General features: G+C 44.3%; 1 protein-coding gene and 1 long non-coding RNA gene across 2 annotated transcripts in view; both read left to right on the forward strand.

Annotated features, from left to right (window-relative positions):
* The window catches only part of LOC115468578, an 8,306-nt gene extending 7,431 nt beyond the window's left edge, over positions 1-875 (forward strand). The window contains exons 2-3 of the long non-coding RNA XR_003941891.1: positions 98-102; positions 863-875. This is a non-coding gene — a long non-coding RNA (uncharacterized LOC115468578). The remainder of the gene's footprint in view (positions 1-97; positions 103-862) is intronic.
* Positions 1-17,047, forward strand: part of NBEA (neurobeachin) — a 1,994,973-nt gene that overhangs the window by 526,320 nt on the left and 1,451,606 nt on the right. Inside the window, 2 exon segments of the mRNA XM_030200381.1 lie at positions 6,241-6,279; positions 6,282-6,340. Of these exon segments, the coding sequence (XP_030056241.1) occupies positions 6,241-6,279; positions 6,282-6,340 (98 nt within the window).

A 17,047-nucleotide genomic window follows, 5' to 3' on the forward strand; every position in this document is an offset into this window, starting at 1 on the left:
TTCTCCAGTAAGCGTGAGCCGGGCAGGGCGCAGCCGAGGCCCGGGGGGGGGAAAGAACCAGATGGCCCTTCGCAGGCCTGGCGACCAGATGGCCGAGTCCCCGTCGGGCCGAGCTGGCTGAAGACAGAGGGGGGGGGGGGCTTAATAGTCGTTGGGGCGTGGCTTAACAGACGAATGCCTGTCACTAGCCCCCCCCCGGGTGCCTGGGCCCTTGTAACCAGCATGGCTCTGGCCCCTGCCAGTGGCTGCCTCAAGTGGTCCTCCCATGGGCTTAACCATCAGGCTGTGTACCCTGGTTCCAGGTGTGCCCAAGAAAGCATAAGAAAGCCTGGAACTAGTCCCCGGGTGCCTGGGCCTTGCAAACCAGCATGGCTCTGGGCCCCCTGCCAGTGGCTGCCTCAAGTGTCCTCCCCATGGGCTTAACCATAAGGCTGTGTACCTGGTTCCAGGTGGTGCCCAAGAAAGCATAAAAAAGCTGGAACTAGTCCCTGTGTGCCTGGGCCCTTGCAACCAGCATGGCTCTGGCCCCCTGCCAGTGGCTGCATCAAGTGTCCTCCCCAGGGGCTTAACCAGCAGGCTGTGTACCTGGTTCCAGGTGTGCCAAGAAAGCATAAGAAATCCTGGAACTAGTCCCTGTGTGCCTGGGGCCCTTGCAACCAGCATGGCTCTGGCCCCCTGCCAGGGGCTGCCTCAAGGTGTCCTCCCCATGGCTACCATCAGGCTGTGTACCTGGTTCCAGGTGTGCCAAGAAAGCATAAGAAAGCCTGGAACTAGTCCCCGGGTGCCTGGGCCCTTCACAACAGCATGGCTCTGGCCACTGCCAGTGGCTGCTCAAGTGTCCTCCCCATGGGCTTACCATCAGGCTGTGTACTGGTTCCAGGTGTGCCCAAGGAAAGCATAAAAAGCCTGGAACTAGTCCCCTGTGTGCCTGGGCCCTTGCAACCAGCATGGCTCTGGCCCCCTGCCAGTGGCTGCCTCAAGTGTCCTCCCCATGGGTTAACCATCCAGGCTGTGTACCTGGTTCCAGGGGGCCCAAGAAAGCATAAAAAAGCCTGGAACTAGTCCCTGTGTGCCTGGGCCCTTGCAACCAGCATGGCTCTGGCCCCCTGCCAGTGGCTGCCTCAAGTGTCCTCCCATGGGCTTAACCATCAGGCTGTGTACCTGGTTCCAGGTGTGCCCAAGAAAGCATAAGAAAGCCTGGAACCTAGTCCCTGTGTGCCTGGGCCCTTGCAACCAGCATGGCTCTGGCCCCCTGCCAGTGGCTGCCTCAAGTGTCCTCCCCATGGGTCTTAACCATCAGGCTGTGTACCTGGTTCCAGGTGTGCCCAAGAAAGCATAAGAAAGCCTGGAACTAGTCCCCGGGTGCCTGGGCCCTTACAACCAGCAGGCTCTGGCCCACTGCCAGTGGCTGCTCAAGTGTCCTCCCATGGGCTTAACCATCAGGCTGTGTACCTGGTTCCAGGTGTGCCAAGAAAGCATAAGAAAGCCTGGAACTAGTCCCCGGGTGCCTGGGCCCTTGCACCAGCATGGCTCTGGCCCCCTGCCAGTGGCTGCCTCAAGTGTCCTCCCCATGGGCTTAACCATCAGGCTGTGTACCTGGTTCCAGGTGTGCCCAAGAAAGCATAAAAAGCCTGGAACTAGTCCCCGGGTGCCTGGGCCCCTTGCAACCAGCATGGCTCTGGCCCCCTGCCAGTGGCTGCCTTCAAGTGTCCTCCCATGGGCTAACCATCAGGCTGGTACCTGGTTCCAGGTGTGCCCAAGAAAGCATAAGAAATCCTGGAACTAGTCCCTGTGTGCCTGGGCCCTTGCAACCAGCATGGCTCTGGCCCCCTGCCAGTGGCTGCCTCAAGTGTCCTCCCCATGGGCTTAACCATCAGGCTGTGTACCTGGTTCCAGGTGTGCCCAAGAAAGCATAAAAAAGCCTGGAACTAGTCCCTGTGTGCCTGGGCCCTTGTAACAGCATGGCTCTGGCCCCCTGCCAGCGGCTGCCTCAAGTGTCCTCCCCATGGGCCTTAACCATCAGGCTGTGTACCTGGTTCCAGGTGTGCCCAAGAAGCATAAGAAAGCCTGGAACTAGTCCCTGTGGCCTGGGCCCTTGCAACCAGCATGGCTCTGGCCCCTGCCAGTGGCTGCCTCAAGTGTCCTCCCCATGGGCTTAACCATCAGGCTGTTACCTGGTTCCAGGTGTGCCCAAGAAAAGCATAAAAAAGCCTGGAACTAGTCCCTGTGTGCCTGGGCCCTTGTAACCAGCATGGCTCTGGCCCCTTCCAGTGGCTGCTTCAAGTGTCCTCCCCATGGGCTTAACCATCAGGCTGTGTACCTGGTTCCAGGTGTGCCAAGAAAGCATAAAAAAGCCTGGAACTAGTCCCTGGGTGCCTGGGCCCTTGCAACCAGCATGGCTCTGGCCCCTGCCAGTGGCTGCCTCAAGTGTCCTCCCCATGGGCTTAACCATCAGGCTGTGTACCTGGTTCCAGGTGTGCCCAAGAACGCATAAAAAAGCCTGGAACTAGTCCCTGTGTGCCTGGGCCCTTGCAACCAGCATGGCTCTGGCCCCCTGCCAGTGGCTGCCTCAAGTGTCCTCCCCATGGGCTTAACCATCAGGCTGTGTACCTGGTTCAAGGTGTGCCCAAGAAAGCATAAAAAAGCCTGGAACTAGTCCCTGGGTGCCTGGGCCCTTGCAACCAGCATGGCTCTGGCCCCTGCCAGTGGCTTGCTTCAAGTGTCCTCCCCAAGGGGCTGACCAGGCTCCGTTACTAGTTCCCTCTTCAATGCTTCAAAATGGGACCGAAGTACCTCATGCAGTAAAGCAGAGCATGCGCTTATCCGGCGGCACTTAAATGGAGTGCACTGTATTTAAAGATTTTTGTCCAACCTTTGACGGTTTTATATAGATCAGAGATGCACTATGAAATCCTGAAATGACAGTGACTGGATATTTATGTTTGAAACACAATAATTCGTTCAAAGATTGTAATATCACTCTGATTAGGTCTATAGGTGACAACAAGCTCAGAATGATTGGCGTGCCAAACACTGTTAATTGCCCCTCCCTGGACACAATAAAGGAGCTTTCTCAATATCCACTCTAAGATAATGTTCAAGCACATTTCTGACCTGATTTGCAACTTTCTTTAAATTAGTCCCTTATTTTCTTACTCCTGTTACTCTATCTTATATATCTATACGTTCTGTCTTTGCTTACACCCTATGCTGTCTATTAAAATGTTTATTGTGTATTGTGTTGACATTGTAATGTAGCATATTATGCTGAACTTGTATTGTTTGAATATTTTTACTGCTGTAATTGTTTAAAGCTTATGTTTGAGTTGTTCTGCTGTACACCACCTTGAGTGAATTCCTTCAAAAAAATGGTAAATAAATTAGAGGTCTTCTGTTCATTCCCCACCCATTTTGAATTCCATCATAGTTTTTTTTCTCTGTTTCATATCTTCCATCAACCATCTCTTTTCTAAGCTGAAAATCCCTAGCTGCTTTAGACTTTTGTCATAGGGAAATCATACCATCCACTTTATCATTTTTGTCACCCTGCTCTGTACCTTTCTAATTCTTCTATATCTTTGATGCGGTGACCAGATTTGCCGACAGTATTCGAGGTGTGGTCGCACCGTGCAGTGTTACAAAGGCATTATATAACATTCTCATTTTTGTTTTCCATTCCTTTCCTATAAATCATAACTTCTATTTGCTTTCTTAGCCACTGCTGCACACTGAGCACAGGGTTTCAGCATATCTTTTTTGTGGGTGGTGATTCCTAATGTGAAACCTTGCATTACGTATCTATGATATCATGGAATGACTTTGTCATAACAATACTCTGTAAGCCACATTGAGCCTGCAAATAGGTGGAAAATGTGGGATACAAATGCAAAAAATAAATAATTTGGGTTCCTCTTTCCTGCATTCATCTCTTTTACTTGCTCACATTAAACATCGTCTGCCATTTGGATGCCCAGTCTCCCAGTTTCGTAAGGTCCTCTTGCAATTGTTCACTATTCTCTTAACAATTTGAATAACTTTGTGTCAACAGGAAATGTAATTACCTCACTAGTTATTCCCATCTCTAGATCATTTATAAATATGTTAAATACAGCAGTTCCAGCACAGACCTCTGGGGATCCCCACTATCTACTCTTCTCCATTGAGAATAGTGACTATTTAACCCTACTCTCTGTTTTCTAACTTTTAACCAATTTTTAATCTACATTGCCTCTTATCCCATGGCTTTCTAATTTTCTAAGGAGTCTTTGTGAGGTACTTTGTCAAATGCTTTTTGAAAACCTAGATACACAGTATCAACTGGCCTCACATTTATCCACGTTTATTCACCCCTTCAAAGAATGTGGAAGATTGGTGAGGCAAGATTTCCTTTCACTAAATCCATGTTGGCTTTGTCTCATTAATCAATGCTTATGTATATGCTCTGTGTTCTTTATAATAGTCTCTATCATTTTGCCTTGCACCAACATCAGTCTATAATTTCCTGGATCACCTCTGGAACCTTTTTTAAAAATTGGCATTATATTTGCCACCCTCCAATCTTCCAGTACCATGCTTCATTTTAAAGATAAATTTCATATTACTAACGTTAGCTGTGCAGGTTCTTTTTTTCAGAGCTACCAGTAGTCTGGCGTGTATATCCAGTCCAGGCAATTTGTTACTCTTCATTTGTTAAAATTGCCCTATTACACTTTTCAAGTTTACAGAGATTTGTTTGTTTCTCTGGCTCATCCGCATTGAATGCCATTTCCCTCACTGATATCTTTCCAACATCTTGCAAAGAATTCATTTAATCTCTCTGCTGTGGCCTTTTCTTCCCTGAGTTCCCCTTTTACCCCTTGGTCATCTAGCAGTCCAACCGATTCTTTTACCAGCCAGGTCCAGTTGGATGATGTCACCCCACATCTGGTAATGGGTTTTAGGAGTAGTACAATAATTAGTTAGAGACATGCAAAGAATATTTTGTTAACACTCTGGAATTATTATCTTTATGTGAAAGCACGCCTCCTGTAAGCAAACCTGATTTCTCACTCCTTTAAGTACTAATGCACATCTTTAAAATGAGTAGTAAATTTATTTACAAGATTATAATAACAATTCACTATTTACAAACATAAAGTGCAGGCAAAAGAATGACGACAGGAATATCTAGGCCATATGACTAGAAGTGTAAGGTGAATGCATGAAAGAAATATTCTGAATCAAGACTTCTTTAGAAATAACTCACAATGATCAGAAATGATCTAGTACAAACATACGCTTTACCCTATAGGTCAATGCCTAGTCAGTCACTCTTTAGTAATAGCAAAGTTTGACTATACAACCTTCACGTTCTACCAGGGTTACTTGGAGACATGTAAAGAAGCAGGATTCCTAATCTCTAAAGCGTTCTTGCTCTGGAGGGTGTGGGTTTTGGTAAGTAGAATGAAGGTAGATGAGTTTAGAGAGGCTAAGAGCAGGAAAGGTTAGGTTCTTTCCCGCTAGAGATGTCCATCTTTATATCATTTTTGATAACCACTTCAGAAGACAATTAGCTGGATAAACCACAGGAATGTCTTCGACATCATTCGGGAGTCATTTCTCAGAATTCTGGCTCTGCAAAGTCTTTTGATACCATTTTAGCTGCATTTCTTAGAATTCAGGGCTCTGACCCATCTTGTGAGATTAGTTCGGAGGCTTGGGCTCTAATGAGTCTGGATGAGTCTTGAGGTGTTGTTGCAACATGAAATTACTTTGTATTGCAATCAGCTGATACCAAGGCACAGGTCTCATTCAGACAGTCATGCTTGGACATATTCTTAATTTCACCACCAGTTTAGAATTGTTTCTAGTATGGAACTCATAAGGCACGGCAGGATGTTGATTTCCTTCAGCTATCCCACAGGTGTACTCGGGCAATCTGTGTATGGTGAACAGGGCATGTACCCCAACAGCGCTTCTATTGTCCTCAGAGAACACCTGCCACAGGTGAGTAACTTTGCTTTCTTGGTGATTTGGAAGTTTTAACTGCATTATTAAAATTACTGTTGCTTCAATATATATGCTGTACAAGATACAAAAAACTGCATTCTAGTTATTAGTTGCAAAAATTGTGACTTGTGTAGTATTTTATATTGCTAAGTATACACTTCATTTGTTAAAATAATAGTTAAAATCGTTGTTGTTGTGTGCATTAATTAAATACCCTCTGTATTGCCTTGGTTAATTTTCTGCAGGCGTAAGGTGAAATCATGCACACTCACAGTCTATTTAATCTTCTTGGGAGAGGTTGATGCTCCATACAAATACCTTGACCATAACAACATACAACACTCTTTATGAGGTATCAAATCTTTTGAATAACTTTTTACTCAGTGAATGAATTACTGCTAAAAATATTGATTGTGTAAAACCTGTATGTATGCTAAATCAGTAGGCTGACGTAAGGCCTTTCTGACAATGTTTTTTTTGAGCCAGCATGATTGAAAGTATAACTTCCCTGCTTTGTGCTTTCTTTTACCTAATGTAGGTCAGTTTATGAGGATGAAAATCGTATGTTAATTTACATCTTAGAGAAACAATTCATTCCTCATTTACGGCACCCTGACATAATAGCCTAGACAAAATGGGCTTTCACCAAGTGTCTTGCAATAGTCGCATCATTGCTATGCAGTCTGGAAGTCCATGTATTCCTCTATCTCGATGATTGACTCATGAAGAGCACGTTGATGGATGGTACTCAGGAGTCCATGCAGAAGACTACTCAGGTGTTAGAGCTACTAAGGTTCATTTAAACTACCCCAATTTCCTTCTTCTTTCTGACCTTTATTTGGAGTTCATAGGAGCCCTGCTAGATACATACCGGGCTCGAGCTTTTCTCATGGTGCTGAGGGCAGACATGCTTGTTGCCGTTGCCAATCAAGTTCGAGCCTGTCAGCAGGTCACAGCTCAACAGATGTTGTGGTTGTTGGGCCATATGGCCTCCACTGTCCATGTAACATCCATGGCATGACTTCAGATGAAAACTTCACATGAGGACCCTAGTTTTCCCAGTTGCTGTCAGGCTACAGGGAATTATTATTATTATTATTATTATGCATTTGTACCCCACATTATCCCACCTTTTTGCAGGCTCAATGTGGCTTACAGAGTGTTGTTATGATGCAGTCATTACATTATCTTAAATACATTCAATAATTGGTTGAAGGTGTAGGTCTAGGTGTAAGGTGCTAGGTAAGGTATTGTGAAAGGTGTTTTGATGCACCTGAGTAATTTGAGAATGGTTTATTAGGGTGTATTTAGTAGGCTTTGTTGAAGAGATGTGTCTTCAAAGCTTTGCAAAAACCTGGTTAGATTGTCCATAGTTTTCAGGGCCATGGGTAGTGTGTTCCAGATCTGTGTGCTTTTATACGCAAAAGTAGTAGCGTATGCCTGTTTGTATTTAATTCCTTTGCAGCTGGGGAAGTTCAGATTGAGGAATTTGCGGGCCGATTTTTTGGCGTTTCTAGGCGGTAGGTCCACTAGGTTTAACATATAGAGTGGGGCATCTGCATGGATGATTTTGTGGACGGTTTGTACAGATCTTGAACTCAATTTGTTCCTTGAATGGTAGCCAGTGTAGTTCTCTCTTAGAGGTTTCACCCTTTCGTATTTAGTTTTTCCAAGATGAGTCTGGCAGCGGTGTTCTGGGCTATTTGGAGTTTTTTAATGGTCTGTTCTTTACAGCCTGCGTATAAAGAGTTACAGTAGTCCAGGTGACTTATCACTAATGACTGTACTAGGGTGCGTAAGATGTTTCTTGGGGAAAAAAAGGTTTTATTCTCTTAAGTTTCCACATCGAGTGGAACATTTTTTTCGTTATATTCTTCACATGGGTCTCGAGTGTGAGGTTTCGGTCAATAGTGACTCCAAGAATTTTCAGACTTTCTGAGATAGGAAGTGTGCCGTATGGTGTGGTTATGGTAGTGTAGTTGTTTGTGTTGTATTGGGAAGTGAGAACTAGACATTGAGTTTTTTCTGGGTTCAGTTTTAGCTTGAATTACGGAGGTAATTGAATTAGGAGTTAGAAGTTACGGATCAAGAAAGGGATCTGGGTGTCGTCGTCGATGATACGCTGAAACCTTCTGCTCAGTGTGCTGCTGCGGCTAGGAAAGCGAATAGAATGTTGGGTGTTATTAGGAAGGGTATGGAGTCCAGGTGTGCGGATGTTATAATGCCGTTGTATCGCTCCATGGTGCGACCGCACCTGGAGTATTGTGTTCAGTACTGGTCTCCGTATCTCAAAAAAGATATAGTAGAATTGGAAAAGGTACAGCGAAGGGCGACGAAAATGATAGTGGGGATGGGACGACTTTCCTATGAAGAGAGGCTGAGAGGAGATATGATAGAAGTGTATAAAATAATGAGTGGAATGGATCGGGTGGATGTGAAGCGACTGTTCACGCTATCCAAAAATACTAGGACTAGAGGGCATGAGTTGAAGCTACAGTGTGGTAAATTTAAAACGAATCGGAGAAAATTTTTCTTCACCCAACGTGTAATTAGACTCTGGAATTCGTTGCCGGAGAACGTGGTACGGGCGGTTAGCTTGACGGAGTTTAAAAAGGGGTTAGATAGATTCCTAAGGACAAGTCCATAGACCGCTATTAAATGGACTTGGAAAAATTCCGCATTTTTAGGTATAACTTGTCTGGAATGTTTTTACGTTTGGGGAGCGTGCCAGGTGCCCTTGACCTGGATTGGCCACTGTCGGTGACAGGATGCTGGGCTAGATGGACCTTTGGTCTTTCCCAGTATGGCACTACTTATGTACTTATGTACTTGAATGAATCCGCCCAAGAATGCATGATTTGGAGGCTCTGGTTGATCTCGTTGGTTATTTCGTTTAGGTTACTTTTGAACGGGATGTAGATCGTGACATCATCCGCATATATATAGGGGTTGAGGTTGTGATTGGCTAGAAGTTTGGCTAGTGGTATCATCATAAGGTTGAAGATAGTTGGCAAAAGGGGGGATCCTTGGGGAACTCCACATTCCGGTGTCCAAGGTGGTGATCTGTCATTGTTCGTTGTTACTTGGTAGGATCTGGTGGTGAGGAATCCTTTGAACCATTTGAGAACTGGGCCTTCGATTCCGAAGTATTCTAACAGATGTAGTAATATTCCATGATCTACCATGTCAAAGGCACTAGACATGTCGAATTGTAGTACGAGTATGTTCTTGCCGGTTGCAATAGTTTTTTTTGAATTAATTCATTGCAGACACTAGTACAGTTTCAGTACTATGATTTGCGTGAAATCCTGATTGAGACTCATGTAGAATTGAGTGTTTGGTTAGGTATTCTGTGAGTTGTTTCGTCACTATGCCTTCCATCAATTTTGTTAAGAGCGGGATAGAAGCAACTGGTCAGTAATTGGTTAGGTCCATTGTGCTTTTCTTAGCATCTTTTTGCAGTGGAGCGAGAAGGATATTTCCTTTGTCCGTGGGGAAGAGACCATTTAGGAGTCTGTAATTTACTTGGTTCGTGAGGTCTTTTTTGAATTGTTTGGGGGCGGCTTTTACTAGGCTAGTAGGGCAGGTGTCAAGTTTGCAATGCGTTTTGGCATATTTTCTGTGTGTGAATTCGTCAACTGAGATCAGATCAAAGTTGGTCCATGATCGGTCGGCTGGGTATTCCATGGGTTTTGGGTCTAAGCATTCAAGGATGCTTGTGTAGTCAGTGGTATTACTTGGTATCATGCGTCGGAGTTTTATGATTTTTTCCTTGAAATAGTTCGCTAGGTTGGTTGCCGATGGGGTTTCTATGCTATTCGAGGTGACCTGGGTGGTGTCTAGGAGATTGTTTACAAGTGCAAAGAGTTTATGCATATCCTTGTAATTTGGTCCTATTATAGTTCTGTAGTGCGTTCTTTTGGTTTGTCTGATTTTGTATTTGTATTTTCTTTGTAACTGTTTCCACTCATTGAGTGTGTGTTCGTCTTTTTTTTTGGTCCAAGCTCTTTCTAGTCTTCTAACTTGTGTTTTTAGTTCCTTCAGTTCTTCGTTGAACCAAGGGATTGAGTTTTTCCTGTGTGAAGTTCTAGTTTGGAGTGGTGCTATCTTGTCTAGAACTGTTTTGCATCTGTTGTCCCATTCTTGTAGAAATTGGGGTGAGTCTGTAGTTGTTGTCCATTCGTCGGTGTATATTTGTTGCCAGAATGTTAGAGGGTCTATTTTGCCTCTTGTAGTGTATGTTCGTTTTTCTTGTTTTTGTTGTGTTTCTTTTGTTTTCCAAAGGAGGGAGGTGTTTGCCTTGTAGTGGTCTGACCATGGTGTGGCTGTCCAGTTTGTACCATTGATTTTGAGGTTCGCTTCTGATGAAAATTTGTAGGTTATGATGTCTAATGTGTGTCCTTTCTTGTGGGTGGGGTTGCATGTTAGGCCAGAGTTGAAGGAATTCCTTGCATTCGTGTACATTGTGTTAGTGTCTTCAAGATGAAGGTTGATGTCTCCTGCTATAAGAATATTTTGGGAATCTTGAGGATGTCATCCAAGTGTCATCAGAGCTGGTTCAGTCTCTGCTTTGGTGGACTGTTAGGCCCAAGTTGACTCTGGGACTCCCATTCCCAAAAGGTGCTGATGACAGATGCATCCCATCTGGGTTGGGGAGCTCATTTAGATGGACTTCACACTCAAGGTGTTTGGTCAGCCCAGGAGACTGAGCTTCTGGAGCTACTGGTGATATGGAACACTCTAAAGGCTTTCAGAGATTGGCTGAACGATCAAATTGTATTCATTCAAGTGGGCAATCAGATTTTAATGTATTACACCAACGAGCAGGGAACTTTGGATCACATCCTCTATTTCAGGAGGCCGTCCAGCTGTGGCATTGGGCAGTTCGGCATGGAATGCTCCTCAGGGCCACTTATCTTGCAGGCAAATCCAACAGCCTGGCCGACAGACTGAGCAGGGTCACTACATGGGCGTTGCCCATGATATCTTCTGAGTGAGGGGCACCCCTTTGGTGGATCCCTTTGCCACTCAGTTAAATCATAAAATCCCTCAGTTCTGTTCCAGGTTCACAACAGACTAGCATTAGAGGCCTTCCTCCTTCTTTGGGGATAGGTCTTCTGTATGACTAACCTCCCATACCTCTAGTGGGGATGACTTTGCTGAACCTCAAGCAAGACCATGGTACCATGATTCTATTTGCACTCTGTTGGCCCCGGCAGATCTGGTTTCCTTCTCTTCTGGAGTTATCCTCTGAAGAACTGTGGAGATTGGAGTCTTTTCCAACACTCATCTTGCAGAACGAGGGATCTCTTCTGCATACCAACCTCCAGTCTCTGACCCTCACGGCTTGGATGTTGAGAGCTTAGAATCTGCTTCCTTGTGTCTTGCCTGCTTCCAGGAAATATTCCACTAAGATGTGTTACTCTTTCAAATGGAGGAGGTTTGCCGCCTGGTGTGAGGGCAGTGTGTTCTAAATTTGCTTTTATTCTCAACTCAAACCCTGTTTGACTACATTCTGCACCTTTTCGAATCTGGCCTTAAGACCCAACTCAGTTAGGGTTCACTTCAATGTAATTAATGCTTATCAACGTGTAAAGGGAAAGCCCATCTCTGGACATCCTCTATTTGTTCTCTTTATGAGAGGTTTGTTGTTAATAGAGCCCCCTGTCAAACCTCCACTTGTATCATGAGACCTCAACATCACACTGTTAAAGCTATACTAAGCTTTTTCAAACTCTGGTCTGGGAAACGTGGTATGCGTTACCCACATGTGAGAATATATGGCCTGCTGACCCTGTAGAACATCTTCTACAAGTAAGTATCTTCACTCTGTAGGTTTAATGAATATGATAGTTATGAAACCATAGTTATCTTTCCTAATAAGTATATCCAAGAATGTAATCTGATGGTAATCAAATTGTTTTTTGAACTTGAGATTAATGTCCCTGGTGTTCAACTATTGGGCAAACTCAAATAGCTGCTCCTCACTACCTTGCCATAACAGAAGAACTTAGTTTATATACTGATGCCACAGTTTATATATTGAACAAAAGGATGGTCTTTGAGAGAGGTAGCTTCAAAGTTTGCCACATAAAATTTGTGAAACTAGGGACCATGGATGCCCCATAAGCATACTCTTGTCTTTTATTTTGAAAACAGAAATAATTTTCTGTTAAAGCAAAATTGACTAATTCAACAATAAAGAAGGTAGGTATTCTGAAATTAGTGGTTCGCAATAGCAGTGTCTGTTCCACAATTTTCAGTGCCCCTCTCTATGGGATTCTGATGAATAGAGATTCTACATCTAAAGTAACTAAGATCAAATTGGTGACATCTCCTTCGTATTGATCAGTCAAGAAAGTAATGTGTGTAGAATATCTTACATGGCATGGAATTTCAGATATAAAAAGCCTAAGAAAAACATCTACAAAATCAGAGAGGGGCTCCAAAACTAAGCTATTAGCAGAAATGATGGGTTTCCCTGGAATGTTTTGAATCTTTGGAAGGATGTAGATTGTAGGTACAGTAGGATTATGACTGATTTAAAAAAAAAAAAAAAAGAAATCTTTTTCATATTTAGTGAGGAACCCAACAGAATATCCTGTATCCACCTTAATTTCTTGCATCAATCTGTGGAATCTTTATCAAGTCTGTGATAATTTGTGCCATTGATTTGCCTTTCTATCTATTGAATATAATCAGTTCTGTTAAGGATGTCAACCACTCCCTTTATCAGTTGGCTTAATGACAATGTCTAAATTCCTGGACATTGCTTGATATTCTCCCCTTCTCAAATTGTAATACATATGAGGTTTTTTTTTTCATTTCTAGTTTCGCAATGTCTTTTAAAACACATTGTTGGAATGTATGTATAATGGAATGGGGGGGGGGGAGCCCGGAGGTATCCACCATGAGATATTTTTGATGACCAATAAATCTACATAGTCTGTTGTACTCTTAGAAAAGAAATGTATAATCTGTAGCTTTCTAGTAAATCAGAAGTGATCTGTGTGTCTCTGAAATGCATTATACTGTGTAGAAGGAGCAAAAATTAAGCCCTTTGTGTAATACAATAACTTCAGACATTTTTTTAAATGAACCAAAAAACAGAACGTCCAACACACAAAAACTTGTTAAAAACAGTATTTTTGAAAATAAAAGGTAGACATTTTTTCTTTTTTGAAAATGAACTTCTTTCTTATTCAGATTTTGGATGTGTTTTGCAAAACGTCTAAAGTCTGACTTAAACGTCATATCGAAAATGCCCATCCACATCACATAACACTAAATCCCCATGAACATGTCATCATATGACACTTCATCTCATATTCAAGCGAAATGTATTCAAATTATATGCATAGAAAGCGTGCAGTAAATGGGAGGGGGGATGCCAGCACACATCTGTTTCTGTTCTTTTGTACCTAAATATAAGCCTTATTAAAATTTCTTACATACGCAGTTTTCATGAGGCTCATATTTAGGTGCAGAAGAACAGAGTTTTTCTTCACAGGCAGAAAGCTAAATGTACTCATATGCAGAAAATTTGCGTGTCCAATTGAGTAAAGATAGTTTCATTTAAAATAGTGTATATAATTTATTTATTTATGGGTTACTTATATCCACATTTTCCCACTCATGCAGGCGCAATGTGGCTTACAGAGAATTAAATAGAAGTACAAAGTTAAAACTTAGGCAAGTATACAAGAAGCAAATAGGGGAGGAGAATCTAACAGTGTGAGCTAGGCAGGGTAAGGGACAGGGGATGCATCAATCAGCAGAGTAAGTTGGGGAGTAGGTCTTGGCAAAGAGGTATGTCTTTAACAACTTCTTGAAAAGGGCATGGTCCACTTGAGTTTTAAGGTGGTGAGGTAGTGCGTTCCAGTGCTTGCGACTTCAATAGTGGAAGGATGAGGCGAAGATCGTCTTGTACTTGACACCCTTACAATTCGGAAAGTGGAGGTGGAGATAGGACCGAGCAGCAGGGTTGGCATTTCTTGGCGGAAGGTCGATCAAGGGGAGCATGTAATCCGGGGCAGCCCCATAGATGATTTTATGAGTTAAGGAGCAGATCTTGAAAGCAATGCACTCCTGTACAGGTAGCCAATGAAGTTTAAAGCACAGTGGTTCAGCGTGAGCAAAGCGTCTTTCTCTAAGGATGAGTCTCGCCGCAGTGTTCTGAGCCGTTTCGAACTTTTTCAATAAGTAGGCCTGGCAACCCACATAAATTCCACTACAGTAATCCAGATGGATAGGACAAGCCAGAGGACAAGGGTACGGAACAAGTCTCTGGTAAGAAGGCATCTGATGCAACGAAGCCTCCACAATGCCTGGAACATTTTTTTGGAGACCAGTGTATGTGATCTGCCAACTGGAGATGTGAGTACAGATGCACTCCTAAAAGCCGCAGGCTGTTGGCAATCGGGAGGACGGAGCCCAATACTGGAAGCATTGTGTCAGATACATGGGCATGAGTGGACCAGAGGATGAGACAATGAGTTTTTTCCCTGTTTAATTTGAAGCAGAACACCCTGGCCCAATGATCTAAGGCGGAGAAACAGGCATCAATGAGGTTGGCAACTTCAGATACTGTGGAGTGAAATGGGATGTAGACTGTAATATCGTCCACATAGATGAAAGGGTTGAGACCCAATTTTGCAAGTGCTGAGGCTAAAGGCATCATCATAATATTAAATAGGGTAGGTGAAAGGGGAGAGCCCTGTGGGACCCCACAAGAGGCCTTCCACGGTTCAGAAGTGTTGAAGTTCACCCTTGGTGAACTTGGTATGACTTGGAAGTTAAGAAACCCTTGAACCAAAGCAAAACTGGCCCTCCTATACCAAAAGAGTCCAGTAGGTGAAGCAGGAGGTCATGATCCACCATGTCGAAAGCGTTAGACATGTCGAATTGCAGCAGAAGAATCTTCCGTCCGACAGATAGCTCTCGTCAAAAGTTAGATAAAAGGGTGACTAGGACAGTCTCTGTGCTATATTGAGCTCGAAAACCGGATTGCGAATTGTGGAGGATATCAAAATCAGCCAGAAATTTGTTGAGCTGAACATTGACCAGACTCTCCATCAGCTTGATAACTAGAGGTATTGAAGCTACTGGGCGATAGTTAGAGATGACATCTGGCTTGATCTTTATATTCTTCGGAATGGGAGTGAGGAGGATGTTACCGTGACCTGGAGGGAACGATCCTGCGTTTAACATAAAGTTGAGGTAACAGGTCAGATCTTTGACGTAACATTTTGGTGCGACTTTTAGGAGATGGGTCGGACAAATGTCTAATGTACAGCTTTTATTTGAGAATTTACACAAAGCAGCAGCCACATTGTCTTGCGACAGGCGATTGAAATTGGTCCAAATGTGGTCGGCAGGGCAAGCACCCGAAGGCACGGCCAAGGATACCAGGAAGTCGTCCATATCAGAGAAGCAGCTTACGGTTGAAGACTGCAGGGTAAGAATTTTCTCCTTGAAGTAAGATCCAAGTTGTGTAGTTGAAGGAGGATCAACACTGGAGAGTTCTAATTTATGAGTATCTAGAAAGGAGTTTAGCAGCTGATATATCCCGGCCAACCGCCTGCAATTTAGATGAAAAGTAGGTGCGCTTTGCGTGTCGGATGGCGTACTTTTACTTGCGGTGACAGCTTTTCCAGGCCTCCCGAGCCAGATCAGATTTGCATTTGCGCCAAGTTCTTTCCAGCCATCGTGCCTCACATTTCAAAGCTCTCAAATCTGTTGAGAACCTGGGTGATAATTTATGAATGTATGAGGATTTGAGATGCAGGGGTGCAATTGTATCCAGTACAGCATTGCATGTGTGATCCCAGTCAGAGAGGTAGGTGGGCGAGGATGGTTGCAGGTTTGATCCGTGGCTATAGAGAGACCTCTAGAACATGCTGGGGTCAAAGACTCCTCTGATGTAAAATTGACGAGTCTGACGAGGCCGGGGGAGTCCTGAGGATTGCCAATGCAGAGTGAACTGCAGCATGAAGTGGTACGACCAAGCTGTTTCCAGCCAGCCAATATCATGAAGAGAAAAGTTCTGATCATCTAAAAATTTAAATGAGAGGAGATCTAATGAATGACCTTTACAGTGAGTTGGACCAGTGGTAGGGCATTCAAGGTCGCAAAGGTGGGATTATCCAAATGGAGGTTGATATCACTCAGAAGAAGTATGTTTGAGTTGTTCATGCAGATGCTGGAGATGAAATCCAGAAGCGCAGATTGACTGCTTGACCAGATACCGGAGGCCTATAGCAGAGCACACAGACCAGCTGGCCATGAAGGGGAGGAGTGATGGACCTTGACGGCTGCGACTTCCAGCGACGAGGAGCTCAAATCCGAATTTGTATCTACTGTGAGGAAAGAGCACCAGCCCCCCCTCCCCCGTTTGTCCACTCTGTCCCAGTGGATGATCTTATATCCTGTCGGGCAGAGATCTAGCACGATGGGGTTTTTAGGGGTTCTAATCCAAGTTTTCCGTGATGAACAACATGACAAGAGCATCAGAGGAGATCCAGTCAGATATCAGTTCGGGTTTATTCACTAAGGATCTCGCATTTACATAGCCCACATGAAAAGATTGGAATTGCACTTGATTCGCATGTACGAGGGGAACAAGTGTGTGATGATATTGCATGCGAGGATGGGACTTAGAGGCGACAGGGGCAGATAGTAGATCAACTTGAGGCGAGTAGCGAGGCGGCGTACGGGATGAGATTCTCCTATGTCCAGAGATTAGAGGGATGTGGGCGTAGGATGATTCAGTAGCAGTAAGGGCAGAGTGCAACAGGGCTGACAGAGAATTTGAATTGTGGACGATGAGAACATGATTGTGCCAGGGGGTAGCAGGAGTGGAGGTGAGATGGAAGACTTCTTCTGCTGATGGGGCTTGGGGACCCCTGCCAGCCAAACCAGAGGCCCTGGCCCGAAGCCCTGTATCTGCTGCTCCCCAGTCTCTAAGGGGGACCCGGTGCTGGAGTTTTCTCTCTCCTGCTCCTGTCAGGATGTGATCACCCAGCTCCTGTCAGGAGCAGGGGAGAGAGAGACCCTGGCA

Source organism: Microcaecilia unicolor, chromosome 4 (assembly GCF_901765095.1).
Source record: "Microcaecilia unicolor chromosome 4, aMicUni1.1, whole genome shotgun sequence".
Taxonomy (NCBI): Eukaryota; Metazoa; Chordata; class Amphibia; order Gymnophiona; family Siphonopidae; genus Microcaecilia; species Microcaecilia unicolor.